Consider the following 16666-nt stretch of genomic DNA (forward strand, 5'->3'; position numbering starts at 1 on the left):
ATTAAGATCCTCTGCTTATTGTCAATCAGTACATCATTTCTTTTACATATAAGATTTCTAATTCAAAGAATTCCAAGCTACCTTTCTTGCTAAGACTTTCTACATTCCAAAGTCTCTTCCTCACCACTATTATAAGGTCACCCATTCCTTTGGAATGATGTCAGATGTTCTTACCTGATATTTACCAAATCCCTTCAGACGCATGGTATGATAAACTTTTGTTATTTATACAACAAGATGTAGTTACAACTTTATTCATTTACTGTACTTTTCACATCATTTTAGAAGGAATTTAAAATTCCTATTCAAGGCCCCAACATCCCACTTATTTATCCATTTCCATCTGAATCGGTGTCTCAGAATCCATCCTTTTCCATCCTCTAAGTTAAAAGATGTTAATTCTAACTCACGCACAGCATCTTCTTACAGTTAATTTTGTAGTGATCCTCCAAAACAGAACCTCACTTGTTTCAAGGATAATTTTTATTGATGAGAAACATTTTGCAGATTTAAAAAGATAATTTTCTTATTTATGTGACATTTTCTGTTTTGAAAATTTTCTTTTCAAAGATTAAAATCCCTGACGTTCTCTTTTAGGAAAGTAGCTGATCCATCAATAAGGATCCCATCCTCTTTCAAAAATGAATCGAGTAATCATGTCAAAAGATCTCAAAGGCTGATCATAGAGCAAAATGTGGCCTCCACCTCGAACAATTACCTTAAAGAAGAAATACAGAAGAAAAACTGAAATTTCGAGAATCGGATATTCCAGATAAATGGAAAGTTTTAATTTGGATTAAAGTATTCTTAAAGCTTACATGAAATAAAGAACATATTATATCAATCCATGCCTTTGGATATGCTGATTGTCTGCTTTTGATAGCATTAATAATAGGTACCTTAAGGTAAGAAAGTTTTAAAATTGTGTAGTTATTCAATTTTATACCAAGTTGCATTCATCTTTGACATGTATAGAACTGGAAAATTCCTCCTTGTCTTTTTCCTCTTGGGACGGAGCTGTCTGCGCCCCCGTGCTGTGCTGTAATTCTTACCCGGTTATGGCACTAAGGTGGGGAGACCTACCCGAGACCAGCTCTGCCTTCAACTGGGTGGAGGAATCTACTTAATTCCACCCTTCAGTTAGCTGGTCCACTTGGCTGTCACACTAAGCTATACCTTCCACCTTAGCCTGTACCATTAATAAAGGAGATATTTTGATACTCCAAAAAATTAAAACAATAACAAAAGAGAAATCCTTGATAGCTGAAATTTTAAAAGCCCAGTTTTGAGCAGCAAAGAGAACATTCTATTTTTCCTGACATTTTATTATGAAACATTTTCAAACATATAGCAAGTTTGAAAGAATTTCATATATGCACCATTTAGATATTGTCTCGTCTTCTTACAGATGGATCTCACTATCCATCTATTAATCCACCTTATCTTTTTGACACATTCCAAAGTAAAATGGGGGTATCAGTATACTTCTCCCCAAATTCTGTGTATAATTTACATATAACGGAATCCACTAGTCTTAGGGGTAAACTCAACAAGTTTGGATAACAATGGACCCCTCTGTCAGCTCTCAGGATATATAAAGCATCCTTAAAACTTCTGTAGTTGAGGTGAGTTCAGACTCACACAAGAGCCTACAAGGGGCCACCCTTAACGCCGGGCTCTGCACTCGGAAAGTCTATGGTTTCAGCCAATGTCCCAAGACCTCTCTACAACAAGGGCAGGCCTTCATGATTCAAAAAGGGAAAGAACCGACACTGAGTGCTGGGAGGGCACATGCAGGAGAGATCCCTGTGGCCTGAGGGGTCCTGTTGCACATGTGGAGAATGGACAGGAGTTAGTAGTGGCTGATGTAAGTGAACACATGCAGTAAAGCAATCACATTCAGTGACTTCTAGCTGCTGAATCACAATCAAGAATTAAAGACTACTTTTAAAAAGTCCCTTTATTAGAGGCCGGCCTTGTACCTGCATCAATCTGAAAAGAACTGAAGCAGAAAAAAAAAAAAATATATATATATATATATATATATATATATATTTGCATAGTGTGTTGATTATATTACCCCCTCCCCCCAACACCCACTATCTTCCAACCTTGTGTGAGATAAGTGGATCAACGTTATTAGATGAATTTTATTTTGCAGCTTACAGCTGTAGAGGCTGTGCCCTGAACAACGGCAGAGAGCACCCTTCACGGCAGCGTCGAGGAGACTGTTTGGAGCTATAAGGGGGCTTGTCCAGGTCATACAACTGTAAGTGGAGGAAGCAGCTAGAACCCTGGCTTCTAATGCAAACACCAGTGTTTTTAATCAAATTGCAGTACTTACACAATAATTCCTTACTTTGAACAGAACTTTACGGCTTAGTCACAGAACGTTTCACTCGCCTCTGAACAGCCCTCTGAGGTAGGTAAGGACTGAGATTGGCCTTACCCCTCATATACGCCTGGAGACACCTGCTTTATGCTACCCTCCAGCAAGGCCGTCATCTGTGCCTTGCTGCTCTGACAGTGGCGTCCATCTACCATTTGTGTTCCAGCTTCCATCTGGAAACCCACCGTGTCCCACTTTTTGTCACAGACTGAAAGTAAACACATCTGTGACAAGAGCCCGTGCATGTGGCTCTGGAGGGAAACTTCTGCTGCCCCCACTATCCCAGGCTAGAATTCTCTTCCTGTAGCTTCTCATCCAATTCTCCGGCCTTGGCAGGAATCCGATGAGTGATTTCTATGCAGCTTCAGCTCAGCCGAGGACATTTAACGAAGTCATGTTTATGACAAAACCCAGCTGCTTAAGCTGGAAATGAGTTTGGTGGCAACCATCCAGAACAGTAATAAACTGAATACTCAGGAGCTAAAGGTCATCCTGTCTTCCAGACCAGAGCTGCCACTAATGGGGGAATAGCATAGTGCTTGATGGCCTGGGCTCGGGAGTCAAAGTGCAGGAGCACGACCAGAGGCACAGCAAGCTGTGTGACCTTGGGCAATTAACTTCATGTCTCTGAGTTTCTGTTTCCTTAACTGTACAACAGAGAATAAAATATTATGTCCTGGGATAGTTGTATAAGGAATTAATGGAATAATATCCATTGGAACACTTGGCACAGTGCCTGGCCTGGGATGGTACTTAAGAAATATCAGCCATTGTAACTATTCTTCCAGTAATGATCTGTATTCAAAATCCAAGATCAAAATGCTTGTATCAACCTAACCAACCTAGAACATTGTGTTCCTACATTAGCATGGAAAAATCTTGGTTTAAGCGAGTTAACACAGTAGTTCTCAAACAAACGTGCGTAAAAGTACCTGAGCTTGTTAAAGCAGACTGCTGTGCCCCCTGCATTGGCAGGCAGATTCTTAACCACTGCGCCATCAGGGAGGCCCCTAAGAATTTGTGTTTCAAACAGTTCCAAAGTAATGTTGGTGCTGTTGGTCCAAAGACTACGCTTTGAGAACCGCTATTGAAACCAACTTTCTATTTTGTGAGAAACCAGGCAGTTCTGTTCTTACATCAAGGGAGAATACAAAGAGAAATGTGGTTAACGTCTACTCATGACCTCACCTTAGTGTATTTTTTCCTGATCATCTGCTCTCCTGGTGTTTATACACACCCACACACACACACACACACACACACAGTCTCTCTCACACACACACATCCACCTTCTACATCCATGATAAACAAGTGGTAAAGACGAGATGACAGGGGTTAGGTGTTATAATTCTTATTCACAGTGAGTTGCCTGATCCCTGGTCCAATTCTGAGCTGCCACATGTAATGACCAAATGACATCATAAATGATGTCATTAAGATTGGAAAGAAAAGCTCATTTAGGAACCAAGTCTTTTTCACATACCACAAAATTCTTGATGTTCTCTATCAGATTCCCATACAGCATTTTACTGACGTTAACCTCAGAAATAAATTTATGAGTGCTGAAACAAAACCCACTCTGCTGTTTATAGCCAAGCCACTCACCACTCACGAATCAAGAACACAAATCACTACAGAGTTTTTAGAGCTGTGTAAAAAAATGTGACAGGGTCATGATTACATATTTAAATGTGACAAGATTAATCTCAAGGCTCCCTGGATAGAAATGGTCTCATCACCAGAAACTGTATTTTTTGGGTGCTTTCACACTGAAACCCCTAAACTCATGTGTTCCAGATGTCATGAATTTTCAAAGGGTTATACAAAACACTTTAAAGCTTCGTTCCACTTTACATTTTAGAAAACAATACTATGCTCCCCGCAACTAGAAACATGGACCTGGCAATAAAGGTTTCTCAGTTGTGCCTTTTGAGATGAAATAGAGAGGGAAATTCACAATGGGTGTTGACAGAGATGTGTCAGGGGGGACTTCCTAGGAGTCTTGGAGGAGCAGATCTCCGGACAATGGTGGGTGGGGAGGGGGAAAGGGATGCACTAAAGACAAAGGAAACTGTGAGTTCAAAAACAGTGGGGAGGGCTTCCCTGGTGGCAGTGGTTGAGAATCCGCCTGCCAATGTGGGGGACGCGGGTTCGAGCCCTGGTCCAGGAAGACCCCACATGCCGGGGAGCAACTAAGCCGGTGTGCCACAACTACTGAGCCTGGGCTCTGGAGCCCGCGAGCCACAACTACTGAGCCCGCATGCCACTACTGAAGCCTGCACGCCTGGAGCCCGTGCTCCGCGGCAGGAGAGGCCACGACAGTGAGAGGCCCGCGCGCAGCAGCGGAGGGTGGCCCCCGCTTGCCTCAACTGGAAGGAGACCACGCACAGCAACGAGGACCCAACGCAGCCAAAAAAAAAACGAAAACAAAAAACAGTGGGGCATGAAACTGCATGGCACGTGCAGTAACCCAAAAGAGGTTTCAGTTGTAAAGAGTTAGTGGGAAAGCAGAAGGGACAGTTGAACAGGTAAACCCCATATGACAGGCTGCTGGGATGCATGGACCTTACCCTATAGGATTTGTGTGTGTGTGTTAAAATACACATAATATAAAATTATCATTCTAACCATTTTACAGTGAACAATTCAGTAGCATTTAGTATATTCACAGTGTTGTGCAACCATCACCACTATCTAGTTGCAGAATGTTTTCATCACCCCAAAGGAAACCCTATACTCATTAGCAATCACTTTCCATTCCCCTCTTCCTGCCAGTCCCTGGCAATCACTAATCTACTTTCTGTCTCTATGGGTTTGCCTATTCTGGATATATCCTTGAGGGTTTTAAGCAGAGTAGTGATACGCTCAGATTTGCACTGTAGAAAGGTGACTTAATATGTAATGAGGGGGCTGATTTGGAAGGAAATGATACTGGGGTAAGGAGGTAAATTAGGAGACTAGATCTTCAGGTGAGAGATGACGTAGGCTCATAAGACAGATGGTGAGAAGGGGAAGGGAAGAGAGGTGCTGGGACAGAAATAATAAAATTAGTGATTAATCAGACATAAAGTTTAAGTGAAAGCACCCCCCCCCCTCCAACACACAAACATCCTCCCCATTTCAGGCTTCTGACATGTGCAGCTTTGCAAGAAGTGATGTTATTAACCAAGAAAGAAGAAGAGAGGCACATGGCTGAAGCAGGTTTGGGAGGAAGGTGATATAGGATAGTTTATAATCCTTGTTTTCTACTTCAGGTTGAGTTGATGCAGACACTCAAGAGAATCTTGTTTGTTAGTTTCTGATTTATACTAAATTTCATTTATTATTTTTATTCCATTCCACATTTACAAACTCTTACCTTTTTGTTTTCAGACACTAACCCTGAGTAGAAATAAAATAAATATGCACTCAAATAAAAAATATACTAAAAAGAAAGGGTACTTGGTAATGAGAATAAAAAATAAGCCAAAGCTTGTTAGCAGCCACCTCTTAACAAAGAGTGAGGCAAGTCACTTTCAAAAAAAAAACCAAAAAACAAAGTGAAGGTCAAGGCTCAGGGCTGCTCCCACAACACTCAGGGAAAATGCCTTCAGATTCACCACTGTAAGTTCTAGGGTAGCAAATAATTATTGAGGGGGAAGGGTGCTTTAGCTGACCTAAATGTAGCCATCGCAGTGGCATCGTTTCTAGAGTAGTCAATATAGAGCTTTGATGCTACCTTACAGTTCCCAAGAGGCTCTCTAGGTACACCATCTAACTTAATCAGTTGCAACAATATCATAATTTAGGATTTACACTTTTGATTATGACACAATAATAGCATGGGTCAAACCAACCCCACTCTATTAAGAACAACAATAAAAGCTTAAAGGCATGGACTCAGGATTTAGCAGATCTGGGTTGGAGCCCAGCTCCATGACTTGGGCACAATGACTTAACTAACTCTATTTTCCCATCTGTAAAATGGAGATAAGAATTAGGGTGACCAGTTGTCCCAGTTTGCCCAGGACTGAGGGATTACTGCGAACATAAAACTTTTAGTGCTAACACTGAAAAAGTGCCAGGCGATTTGGAATGGCTAGTCATGCTAAGAATATTTAACTTTCTGTGAGAATTCATAGAAATAATGCATATAAAATGTTACATGGCACTTGGTCCACAGATGTGTATTAAGCTTGCACCACGTATCATACAGGCAAATAATAAGCACTCAACCAAAGGTCATCATACTATTATTATCTGAATTTTTATGGTCAAAGGAATATGTTTTCCCTTTAAGAGCAGAGAAAGATTAGAAGTTACTAGGAACTGTAAACTTCCTTACTATACTTTTTCAGAAAGATAGGTTATAATATTTTCTTTAGGAGGGGAAAGATAGATTATAATATTTTCTTTAGGAGGGGAAATATTTCTCTTCCAGGCTTCTTTTATTTCCATGCTATGAATCTTTCCTTCCCATGGGAAAGAATGTTCCAGTTAAAGTAAGAAAGCAACTTAAATAAGAAATCAAACCTCTGTCAACAGGCTTAACTGTCTAGAGTGAATTGTATCCCTTAAGCCTGACAACACCAGGATCCATCCCATTCTTTCCACCCCCTTTCACCTCATGCAATGCCCAACACCCTCTTCTCCCCACACAGAAATGTCAAGCGAGCAAGACCTTACTTGTCTCAGCAGAATGGCAAAAAGCAGTTGTGTCTTTTTTCCCTTTTAAGAACCCACTTTACAACATAGGGTTTCATGCAATTAAAAAGTAATCAGAACTTTACTCCCTCCATGTCCAATTTTGATATTAGATATCCACAAGAGGATAAAAAGCACAATCCAGTTCATTAATTACCCTTATTCAATATCTAGCTTTATGATCCACATTTGTAGTTTTCTTTGGGAAGAGAGAATGAGAATGGGGGAGGAGAGGGCAGAGGTTATAGCTGCAAATGCTCTCTGCCAGGAGTGTTGTGAGGACTTAGATCCTGACTCACTGTCTTCTGGGTAACATGGAAACAAGAGCCAGCCAACTTGCCAAAATTGTGCTTCCTGCAAACAGTAGTGCAGGCTAGCTCCAGCAGTGGTGTGCTGGAGTTCTTTCCCACTGGTTTAGGAGATTGGATTATACACGTGGCTGCCCCACTCCACATTTGGTGACATCATGTTGGTAGCCTGAAATCAGCCATGGTGGGAGCAGTTACACCACGGAAGTTGGCAAACACTACAGATCAGTGGCTCCCCTCCCTCCCAAGCTGGTTTACTCTCAGACCACTGGTTCTCTGACATTTTGATGTTCCTGGGGAAACAGACATTAAGGCATTCTTCCTCTTTCCCAAAATAAATCAAAGAAATATCCGTTCAGATGGGTAAATTATCTTCTCTGAAACCTTGGCGCAGGATATCAGATGGGCTGGGTTTCAAATATTTGCAGGAAGGTAAGAAGGTCTTGTTGCCTGCTTCCATTCCTGCCTGTCCCCACTGAGTTCTAGTATTACTGGCAGTAATAGTTTCAAGACCACACCACCAAGTTGTCAGGATCCTTCTGTGTATCAGAGCCCCTAAGACACTCCAAAGGTGGTCTTTTTGGGGCCACTCCTGACCAGAGAGGGTATCTACATTCAACTGTGTTCCTGACCCACAGCCTAAGGGGACCCCAGACCCGCAAATGCCCCCAGGTTCCGGGAATTTAGAAGACAAAATATGGCGAATGGTGCAACATTTTCAATGATGCCATTTGTTGAACCAAAGAGTTCAAGGCAAAAATAATGCCCTTAGTCCAGCTGACAACATAGCAATACTGCAACACAACTTTGTTTTGTTCCTTCATGCTGCCCATTTCTCTACCCAACTCCATGCTCTACCTTGTTTGTTTTTTGGCTCCATTTACTGTTCCCATAAACAACTTTGTAAATCTGGTTATGCTTCAAATTGAAACAACGAAAAGTTATTGTTTAAAAGGCAAACCCCCATCCCTCTTTGTTCCTCAATAACATTAACTTTTAAAACCCGTTCTCCATGTGCAGATAATACTTTAAGTGTTAGCCTTCTTAGTATTTATTCACTTCCCATAATGAAATGGTTCTCTGTTAAATTTCAATAGATTATTGAAAACCACTCAATAGCTAAGAGAAAATTATGCATCATTGCTGAGCTGTTATACCTCAGCAAATAGATCTGCTATCCAATTTATAGTTTAAATAATACAATAAATTAGCACCCTGAGTATTAACTAAGTGCATATTTGGGTAGCTTAATTTAGTAGCCTTCTTTTTAAGCTCATCAGTCCTCTCTAATGAAATAGAACCACATGAACTAAGAGGACCCTTGGCAAATAATCAGAGTAAAATTGGGAGTTGCTATTGTTTATTATTGCCTTTGTTTTCAAGAAGCAAGCTGTATGTTTTTTTAAGAAAAGGGAAAAAAAACCCTCAAATACCGAGAATTCAATTTTTTTTAAAGGAGAGGACACACTAGTCAGCCACTGAGATAATGAAACTTCTACAACCCCTTCCATAAATTTCTTTCCCAGAATATTTCTCCTTTTTTCTCTTATGTAACACAGAAAGGAAATAGTTTTCAGTGGACATAAACAATGCATCCTTTCGTTTGATGGGCATTGTTTTGAACTATTCATCATCTCAGTATGTCTAGTCTATTTCCTAGAAGAAATTCTGGTGTGTACAAATGGTGAGCAACTATTGCATTCCTTGAGAACTGTAGTATTTGAATATACACACAAATGAGAGTGGTGTGGGCATAAGGTAGGGGACAATTTGATTTTAATTCTAATTCGCTGAACATTTACTGAGTGTCAGGAACTGTGCTAAGGGGTTTGCTACAATCATAAATTGTCCATTATTCCTGTCCTCAAGGAGCTCAGTGTCAAACAGAGGAGGAAGGCAATTGAAGAGGCAAATGAAAACCCAGTGTGGTACATGCAACAGGAGATGTACATAGAGAGAGATGCAGAGAAGGAGGAGTTCTGGGAAAAGGGCTTCCTAGAGGTGATGCTGGAACTTAACTCTGAAAGGCAAATGGGGGTTTTCCAGGCAGTCAGAGGAGTAGGAAGGGCCTTATAAGAAAAGCGGAGGGAATCCATGGGAACTATTGGCTGACAGAACAGTAAGGTGTGCTTGGGGAATTATAAGGTGTTTGGGTTTGTTTTTCAGGATTTAGTTAAGAAGGAGGGAGAGTGAGAGTCCAGGTTGGGGAAGGAAGCAGAGGCCAGATCAAACATCTTTACTCTTCTATGTAAAGAGTTCAGACCTTATTCAGGTATCAGGGAGTTAGTGAGGGATTTTAAACAAGGAAAAACAGGATCGGACTTGCATTTCGGAAAAAGCACAGAGAGAAGGGTAGGTTAGAGAGAAAGGAGACTAGTTAAGACCAGTTAATGAGGCTACTGTAAAAGGGAAAAAGTTTAAACAACTTAAAAACACATATTCAGAGTGTTCTTGAATAGCATCTTTTAAAACTTGTGCCTTTTCTTAAAACACCACAAGGCAAAAACTGTTTCATTCTAGAATTCATAATGTAGGGTAGCCATTGTTTTTTTTTTTTTTTTTTTTTCTTTTTGTGGTATGCGGGCCTCTCACTGTTGTGGCCTCTCCCGTTGCGGAGCACAGGCTCCGGACGCGCAGGCCCAGCGGCCACGGCTCACGGGCCCAGCCGCTCCGCGGCATATGGGATCCTCCCAGACCGGGGCACGAACCCGTATCCCCTGCATCGGCAGGCGGACTCTCAACCACTGCGCCACCAGGGAGGCCCGCCATTGTTTTTTTTATGTCCCCCAAAATGCTGTACGTTTTTTATTGGTTTGTATAAAATCAGTGTTTTTCTTTTGAAGTAGTTCTTTGGGGTTTCTGTGTCAAGCAGTAGGAAGTGAGTAAATCAGGTCAGTGAGAAGGATACTATAAAGCAGATGTGAGAAAGGCTAGCTAAAGAACTGGGTGAGTAGTATTTGCCAATTACTATTCTTCTTAATTTTCTGGTAAGACTCACAGCAAAGAGACTGGCTAAAAAACTTCACTTCCTTGTCATTTCAATGGAAAAGTGATGGAAGTGAGGGGATTTGTGCTGTGTTAGAAAAAAGATTCAGGTTCTTCTCCCTGTGGTCTAGGCCTTGCCTGCAAATCCAGGCTTAAGTTGACATGTCTATTTTATTAGTTGCTTCTTATACTGAGCCACTGTTGGTAAGCTGAAGTGATAAGGTGTTGAAGAAATAAATTTCTAATTTTTTTAAAGCTGGTTATTTTGATAGCGAGCATCAGCTCAGGCCATCCAGAAAGAAAAGTGCATCCACACAATCAAAGCAGTACCAAGACTTGGATATGACATGTCCACTCCACCCTTTCACTGGATGTGGATGCTACAGTCTTTCAATTGATGGTAGCCAGAGAAGAAGACGGGAAAGAGAGCAAGAGAAAAAGAAGACAGACCACATTTATTAGACGTGGGAAAAGACATTAAGTGCCCCCTTCCACTTAACAAGCCCAGCTGAAAGATGCCTAGAGACAAGTCCAAGAGTTGGCGAGATAGTGGAATAACCAGAACCCTTGTACATTACTGGAAAGAATACAATCAATTTGGAAAACAGTTTGGCATTACCTAAGAAAGTTGAAGATGCTCAAACCCTGTGAACTCATCCATTCCACCTCTAGGAATTATTCTTAGAGAAAGTCTTGCATGCAGGCCCAAGGAGGTACTTGCAAGACTGTGTACAGCAGCAATATTTATAGTAGCAAAAAGCTGGAAACAACCCAAATGCCCATCAGCAGTGAAATGGACAAATGATATAATCACACAATGGAATACTATGCAGCAATGTAAAAGAACGAAGCACAATTTTGCATGTATCAACACGATGAATCTCAAAGTATTGAAGAGCAAAAGTATATTGCAAAATCATACAGAATAATTCCTTTTATATAAAATTAAACATGAAAAGTAAAATATCATTTATGGAGATGTATATCTGCAGTAAAACTATTAATTTTTTTTTAAAAAGTAAAAGGGTGGGCTTCCCTGGTGGTGCAGTGGTTGGGAGTCCGCCTGCTGATGCAGGGGACACGGGTTCGTGCCCCGGTCCGGGAGGATCCCACGTGCCGCGGAGCGGCTGGGCCCGTGAGCCATGGCCGCTGAGCCTGCGCGTCTGGAGCCTGTGCTCCGCAACGGGAGAGACCACAACAGTGAGAGGCCCGCATACCGCAAAAAAAAAAAAGAAAAAAAAAAAAAGTAAAAGGGTGATAAAAAAAATCCAGGGCAGTGGTTTACCTCAAGGGCCAGTGAGAGAAGGGGATGGGCTGGTAATGCTGCATTTCCTAAATGACTGGTAAGCACAAGGGTATTCATTTATCATTGTTTGTTTTATCTCACACAAGTATGATACGTATTTTTGGATATTATTCAATTTTTAACTAAAAAAGAAAAGAAAAAACCCACCTACTGATGCTGCCAAACTCACAAAAATGAATCTTTAAGAAATTCAACATGTTCTCTGTTGTGCTTTTTCCTTCTGCCCAACACAAGGATGATGAGATGAACCCTATATCTAAAAACAGTAAGTGGGGAGGATACAGAGAAGCAATTGAAGGAAACAAAGGCAAAAGTGGGAAGTCCCCCTCTGGCAAGCAGAGCTGGTGCCAGAATGGAAACCTTGGGACTCCGGTTGCTGCATAAAAAAATAAATAGAGGAACAAAAACAACACCCACATCTCCATGCTGGACAGCAGAAGAGCAAGAAGTTGCCAAACATTTGGTTTTTTGTTTTTGCTAGATTATTTTTTACTCTCTAAATCTAAGCTCCTAAATTCCTCTTCTTCCCTGTTTCCATATGTTAGAAGCTCAGTTTCAAATGAAACAAAACAAAAACAAAACCAGAACCAAAGCATTAAGGCTGGATGCTTCATTTATTGTCAACAGGGATGTTTCAGATTATTGTTAAACTAGAAGGGACTCAATGCTTTAGAAACATCTCATCACTCAGTTTAGTGATTTTCATATACTTTTGTTAGACTGCCATGCAGCAAAACATGGAACGCCTCCCCAGTCCCCTCTACTTCTTCCATCTCTCATCAAGACAGTCTCCTTGTTATGGTGAAGGGAAAACTGGATACAACTGCAGTATTTCTAGTCCTATCTGATGAATAATACTCAGCCCATTTCATCATCTGAGCCTTTAAGACATAATATCTCTTAAGGACCCTGTTAGATGGGGTTGGGGGAAGCATCTTGCCCTGTGAAAACAGATTCATGCTAGGAGAGGTCAACAAAGACAATAAAATAAATATTTATTACATGCTTACTAGATGTCAGACAGAGTGTCAAGTAATAAATGAGCATTATCTTAATTAATTCTAATAATGAATCCTTCTGCAAGAGAGGTAGGTATTAATATCAACCCCAGTTTACAGATGAGGAACCTCTTGGAGAGGTTAAGTAACTTGCCCAAGTCACACAGCTAGTAAGTGGTAGAGCTGGGAGCCAAGCCAGGTCTAACACAGTATTCATTACCTTAATCCCTAAACTATAATGTCACTTGAGTATGGTGATATAATAGAAGTAGTGAGAATCGTCAAGGAAATAAAAAATAAATAAAATTCAAGCTCATAACTTCTCAATCTGAGGTCACCAAAGGTGGTCCATGGTTTGGGTTGGGGAGAGTCTATGAATTATTTTCAACAATTCAAATAGTCTAATCCATGGGTTCTTTGTCTTTTGTGTGCCTTGGACCCCTATGGCTGTTTAGTGTAGCCTAAAGATACCTCTCAGAATAATGTTTTCTTTTTTTTTTTTTTTTTGCGGTACGTGGGCCTCTCCCGTTGCGGAGCACAGGCTCCAGACGCACAAGCTCAGCGGCCATGGCTCACGGGCCTAGCCGCTCCGCGGCATGTGGGATCTTCCCGGACCAGGGCACGAACCCATGTCCCCTGCATCGGCAGGCAGACTCTCAACCACTGCGCCACCAGGGAAGCCCCAGAATAATGTTTTTAAATACATGATTCACTCATATATATATTATGATACATATCATAATATATATACATATATATTATAGATTACAAATGAAGCCATTACATTGAAATGATCAAAACAGCTAAACATGAATTTGTGATATATCAACATACATCCTTCTATATGAATACATATAGAAGAGCAACCTGTGGGTCTGATAACTCCTGTAACTTTAAAGTAGTGATGGTCATAAGCATTGTTTCTAGCTATTTGCAACAGCATCTGTATTTGGTATGAAAATATCTCTGCTTTCTATGGCGACAAAGTCAAAGGCACTGCTAATACTGCTGTGGTTTGTTGCTTACATTCATAATGGAAGGAAATGATGTTTCAGTTAGAGGTTGGTGAAAATAAAGTTGCAATTTCTTTCCCTTCTAAGTTCATTGACCCTTTGAATCCTAACCACAAACCCTTACCCCAGGTTAGGAATCTATTAAATAACCAACGATCACCTAATGGAAGTACTAAGTTTACTCCTGATAAGGCTTCATTCTAAATCATTGCATTTTTATTTTTGCTTTGGCATGGAACTAATTGTATCAATCTATTATATCAATAGTATTTGATCAATAATTAATATCCAGAATCACACTGTGACTGGTGGGCAACATCTTTGCTGAGAACTCTTCTGGATGATGTTTACAGGAGACCCTGCTTGATCTAGTTGTATCTTTGTTGGAAAGTAACAGAAGACTTTGCACATGAGGATCGCATCATTTCAGTACGGGACAGAATGCTGCTGGGAAAAGGAAGCTAATGTTTTGAGTAAATAAAAGAGTTCTTCTACGAGTCTAAATTACCAATGGTCTATCAGTATTTTGAGAGAACAAAGATCACTTGTAAACCTACAATGCATGGCAGGGAACTGAGGTTTAAAATTTAGTTTAAGGTTTTGGCTGAGGATTTCAGAGAACCAGAGCCATACCAGTAAATACTGCTGACTAGAGGACACTTTTCTAAATGTGATGCTTCAGATCAATGGCTGGTTTGTTAAGAGTAAATCTATGTTCTCAGGTTTCTGGTTGGCCTGTAAGTAAGTAAAATAAGTCAGGGTTTAGAGCACCCTTTAGGCATCAGAAGGGAAGTTTATCCAAACGTAAGCCCCACAGGATTCCTGCAAGATGGAAGTCATTTCCTTATCAATAGAGGAACAAAAGACATCACAGTTTAGGGTTCCCCAAAACCAGCTGCATATTCAATTCCCTAAGAAGCTTAAATATTGATGCTCAGGTCTTACCCCAGACCAGTAAAGTCAGAATATCTGGAAATAAGCCTCGGGAATCTATATTTGCAAGGGTTGAGACACAATGGCTTAGGAAAATGTAGTGGAGAAGGACGGTTCCAAATTCTTTGCCGTTCTTGCCATCAGGAGGAATATGGCCTTGCTCTGTGACTTGCTTTGACCAAGAGAATGCAATGGAAATAACAGTCTGGGGCTTTTGAACCCTGGCCTTAAAAGGATGGGCATCTTTTGCTTCTCAGTTTGGGAGACCTGCTGCTATGCTGTGAAGTCCAGGCCAGGACACTACATGGTTAGAGGTCATATGGAGAGAGTGCTGGAGGACAGGAGATTCCCTTGGAGACTACCTAGGAGACTACCTTAGCCAGCTTTAGCCAAACTCTCAGCTGAATGCAGCTGCGTGTGTGACCTCGGCCTATCCCAATCAGAAGAACCACTCCACGGAGCCCATTCCACCCACATAATTGTGAGAAATAATAAATTATTGTTGTGGTAAGCCAGTAAGTTTTGGAGCGATTCCTTATTCTGCAATAAATAACTGAAAAAGGGAAATATTTTCAGACAATTCTTGATTCTTTTCCCTGAAAGATCTGTTGTTCCTATCTTAAATCTTGGTGTGAACTGAAAAACAAGGCTGGATCCATCTTTCTAATGCAGATAGAAGACATAATGACACTAAGAGCTCAAGTGAAAGCTTACATTATGCAAACAAAGGAAGACCAATACCCCATGTGGCCTTAGGCCATCCACCAACTGCTGCTGCTATACGTTCACCCACCCCCGCAAACCCTGAGAGCTTGCAACTGCATTGTCTCGGTGGTCTTTGTGGTAGACAGATGCTTCATCAGATCCCTTTTCAAGGATGGACTTGCGGCCCAGCTGTGGGAAGTCCAGTCAGCAGACGGCCTCCAGCTCCTCTGGGGTCTGCCTCAGCTGCAGAGCACAGCCTTTCCCCAAAATGATGCCCTTCCTGGGGCATCCCACATTTGGTGACTAAGTGAGGGGGGTGGGTATAAAGGCCTGACCATTTTTGTCTGATGTAAGATGCTCTGATGGAAACTACTCCCTCTGGAGCTCCCTTGCAGGTTGGCCAAGGTTTGTCAGGCCTCTATCATAGTTTGGTTTTCTCCTCTGCCAATTCTGCTTCCTACCCCTTCCTTTCTCAGGTGTTAATCCCTAATAAACATTGTGCACTCCAAACTTTGCCTCAATGCCTGCTTCTGGAGAATCCGTGAAGCTCTTGATGGCAAGTTTTATATTGAGGGCAGGGGTATGTTTTGATTGCTATGTCTGATTTTCTGCCCACAGTCTGATTCCCAAAAGTGGACAGAAGAACTTTCCCCAGGTCTGGAAGATGGAGACAAAGAACCCATGAATCAGGCCATCCCTCTTGGTAAAAATCAAGAGCTCGGAGAGAGAAGAAGATTCTGTTTAACAATTTCTATAACAAAGCCAAAACATCTTCCCAGGAATTAGCTGCATTTGGTAATCACTGTCTCAAATCTGTTTAACAGTTGCTTTCCTCCATTAAATATTGTTTTAACTTCTCATGCCCTATCAAGTAGTTGAATGCAATAGTTACATTTATTGCTCTTTGCTTACTCTGATATTGTCAGTGCAACCAAGGACTTGCTGAAGACCTTTCTGGAACTGTTGGTTTCTTCAGAAATACTTTCTAATGCTCCCTAAGATGTTTAAAATTCTAAATTAAAAAAAAAAAAAGAATTATCAGAAAGTTCAAGAGAGGCAGGTGGCCAGCTCGGTCATTCTCTCTGTGGATTATCCGTGGACATGATGAAATCCTAGCCTGACCTTCCCTTCCACTTGAAGGACTGTGGTTATTCTTTTCTCCATTTTTCAGTTGTGTGTAGTCAAAGAAACAAAATGGTTGATGTTAGTTTTAGAAAAGCACAATTAAGAAGCTGTAGTTGTTAATTGTTTTCTGTCTGCACGCCGGGCTTTCCTCATCTTCCTACTCCTTGTAAGGACTCTGCTTTTCTTTAGAAAAGAGCCTCTTTTTTTTTTTTTTTTTTGGT

General features: G+C 41.0%; 1 protein-coding gene across 1 annotated transcript in view; it reads right to left on the reverse strand.

Annotated features, from left to right (window-relative positions):
- Nucleotides 1-613: 613 nt before the first annotated feature.
- The window catches only part of CPVL (carboxypeptidase vitellogenic like), a gene marked incomplete at both ends in the record, with an annotated part of 113929 nt that continues 97876 nt past the window's right edge, over nucleotides 614-16666 (reverse strand). Inside the window, 1 exon segment of the mRNA XM_081243650.1 lies at nucleotides 614-718. Coding sequence (XP_081099776.1) covers nucleotides 614-718 — 105 coding nt within the window.

This window comes from Mesoplodon bidens, assembly GCF_964165515.1.
Source record: "Mesoplodon bidens genome assembly, chromosome: 9".
Lineage (NCBI taxonomy): Eukaryota > Metazoa > Chordata > Mammalia > Artiodactyla > Ziphiidae > Mesoplodon > Mesoplodon bidens.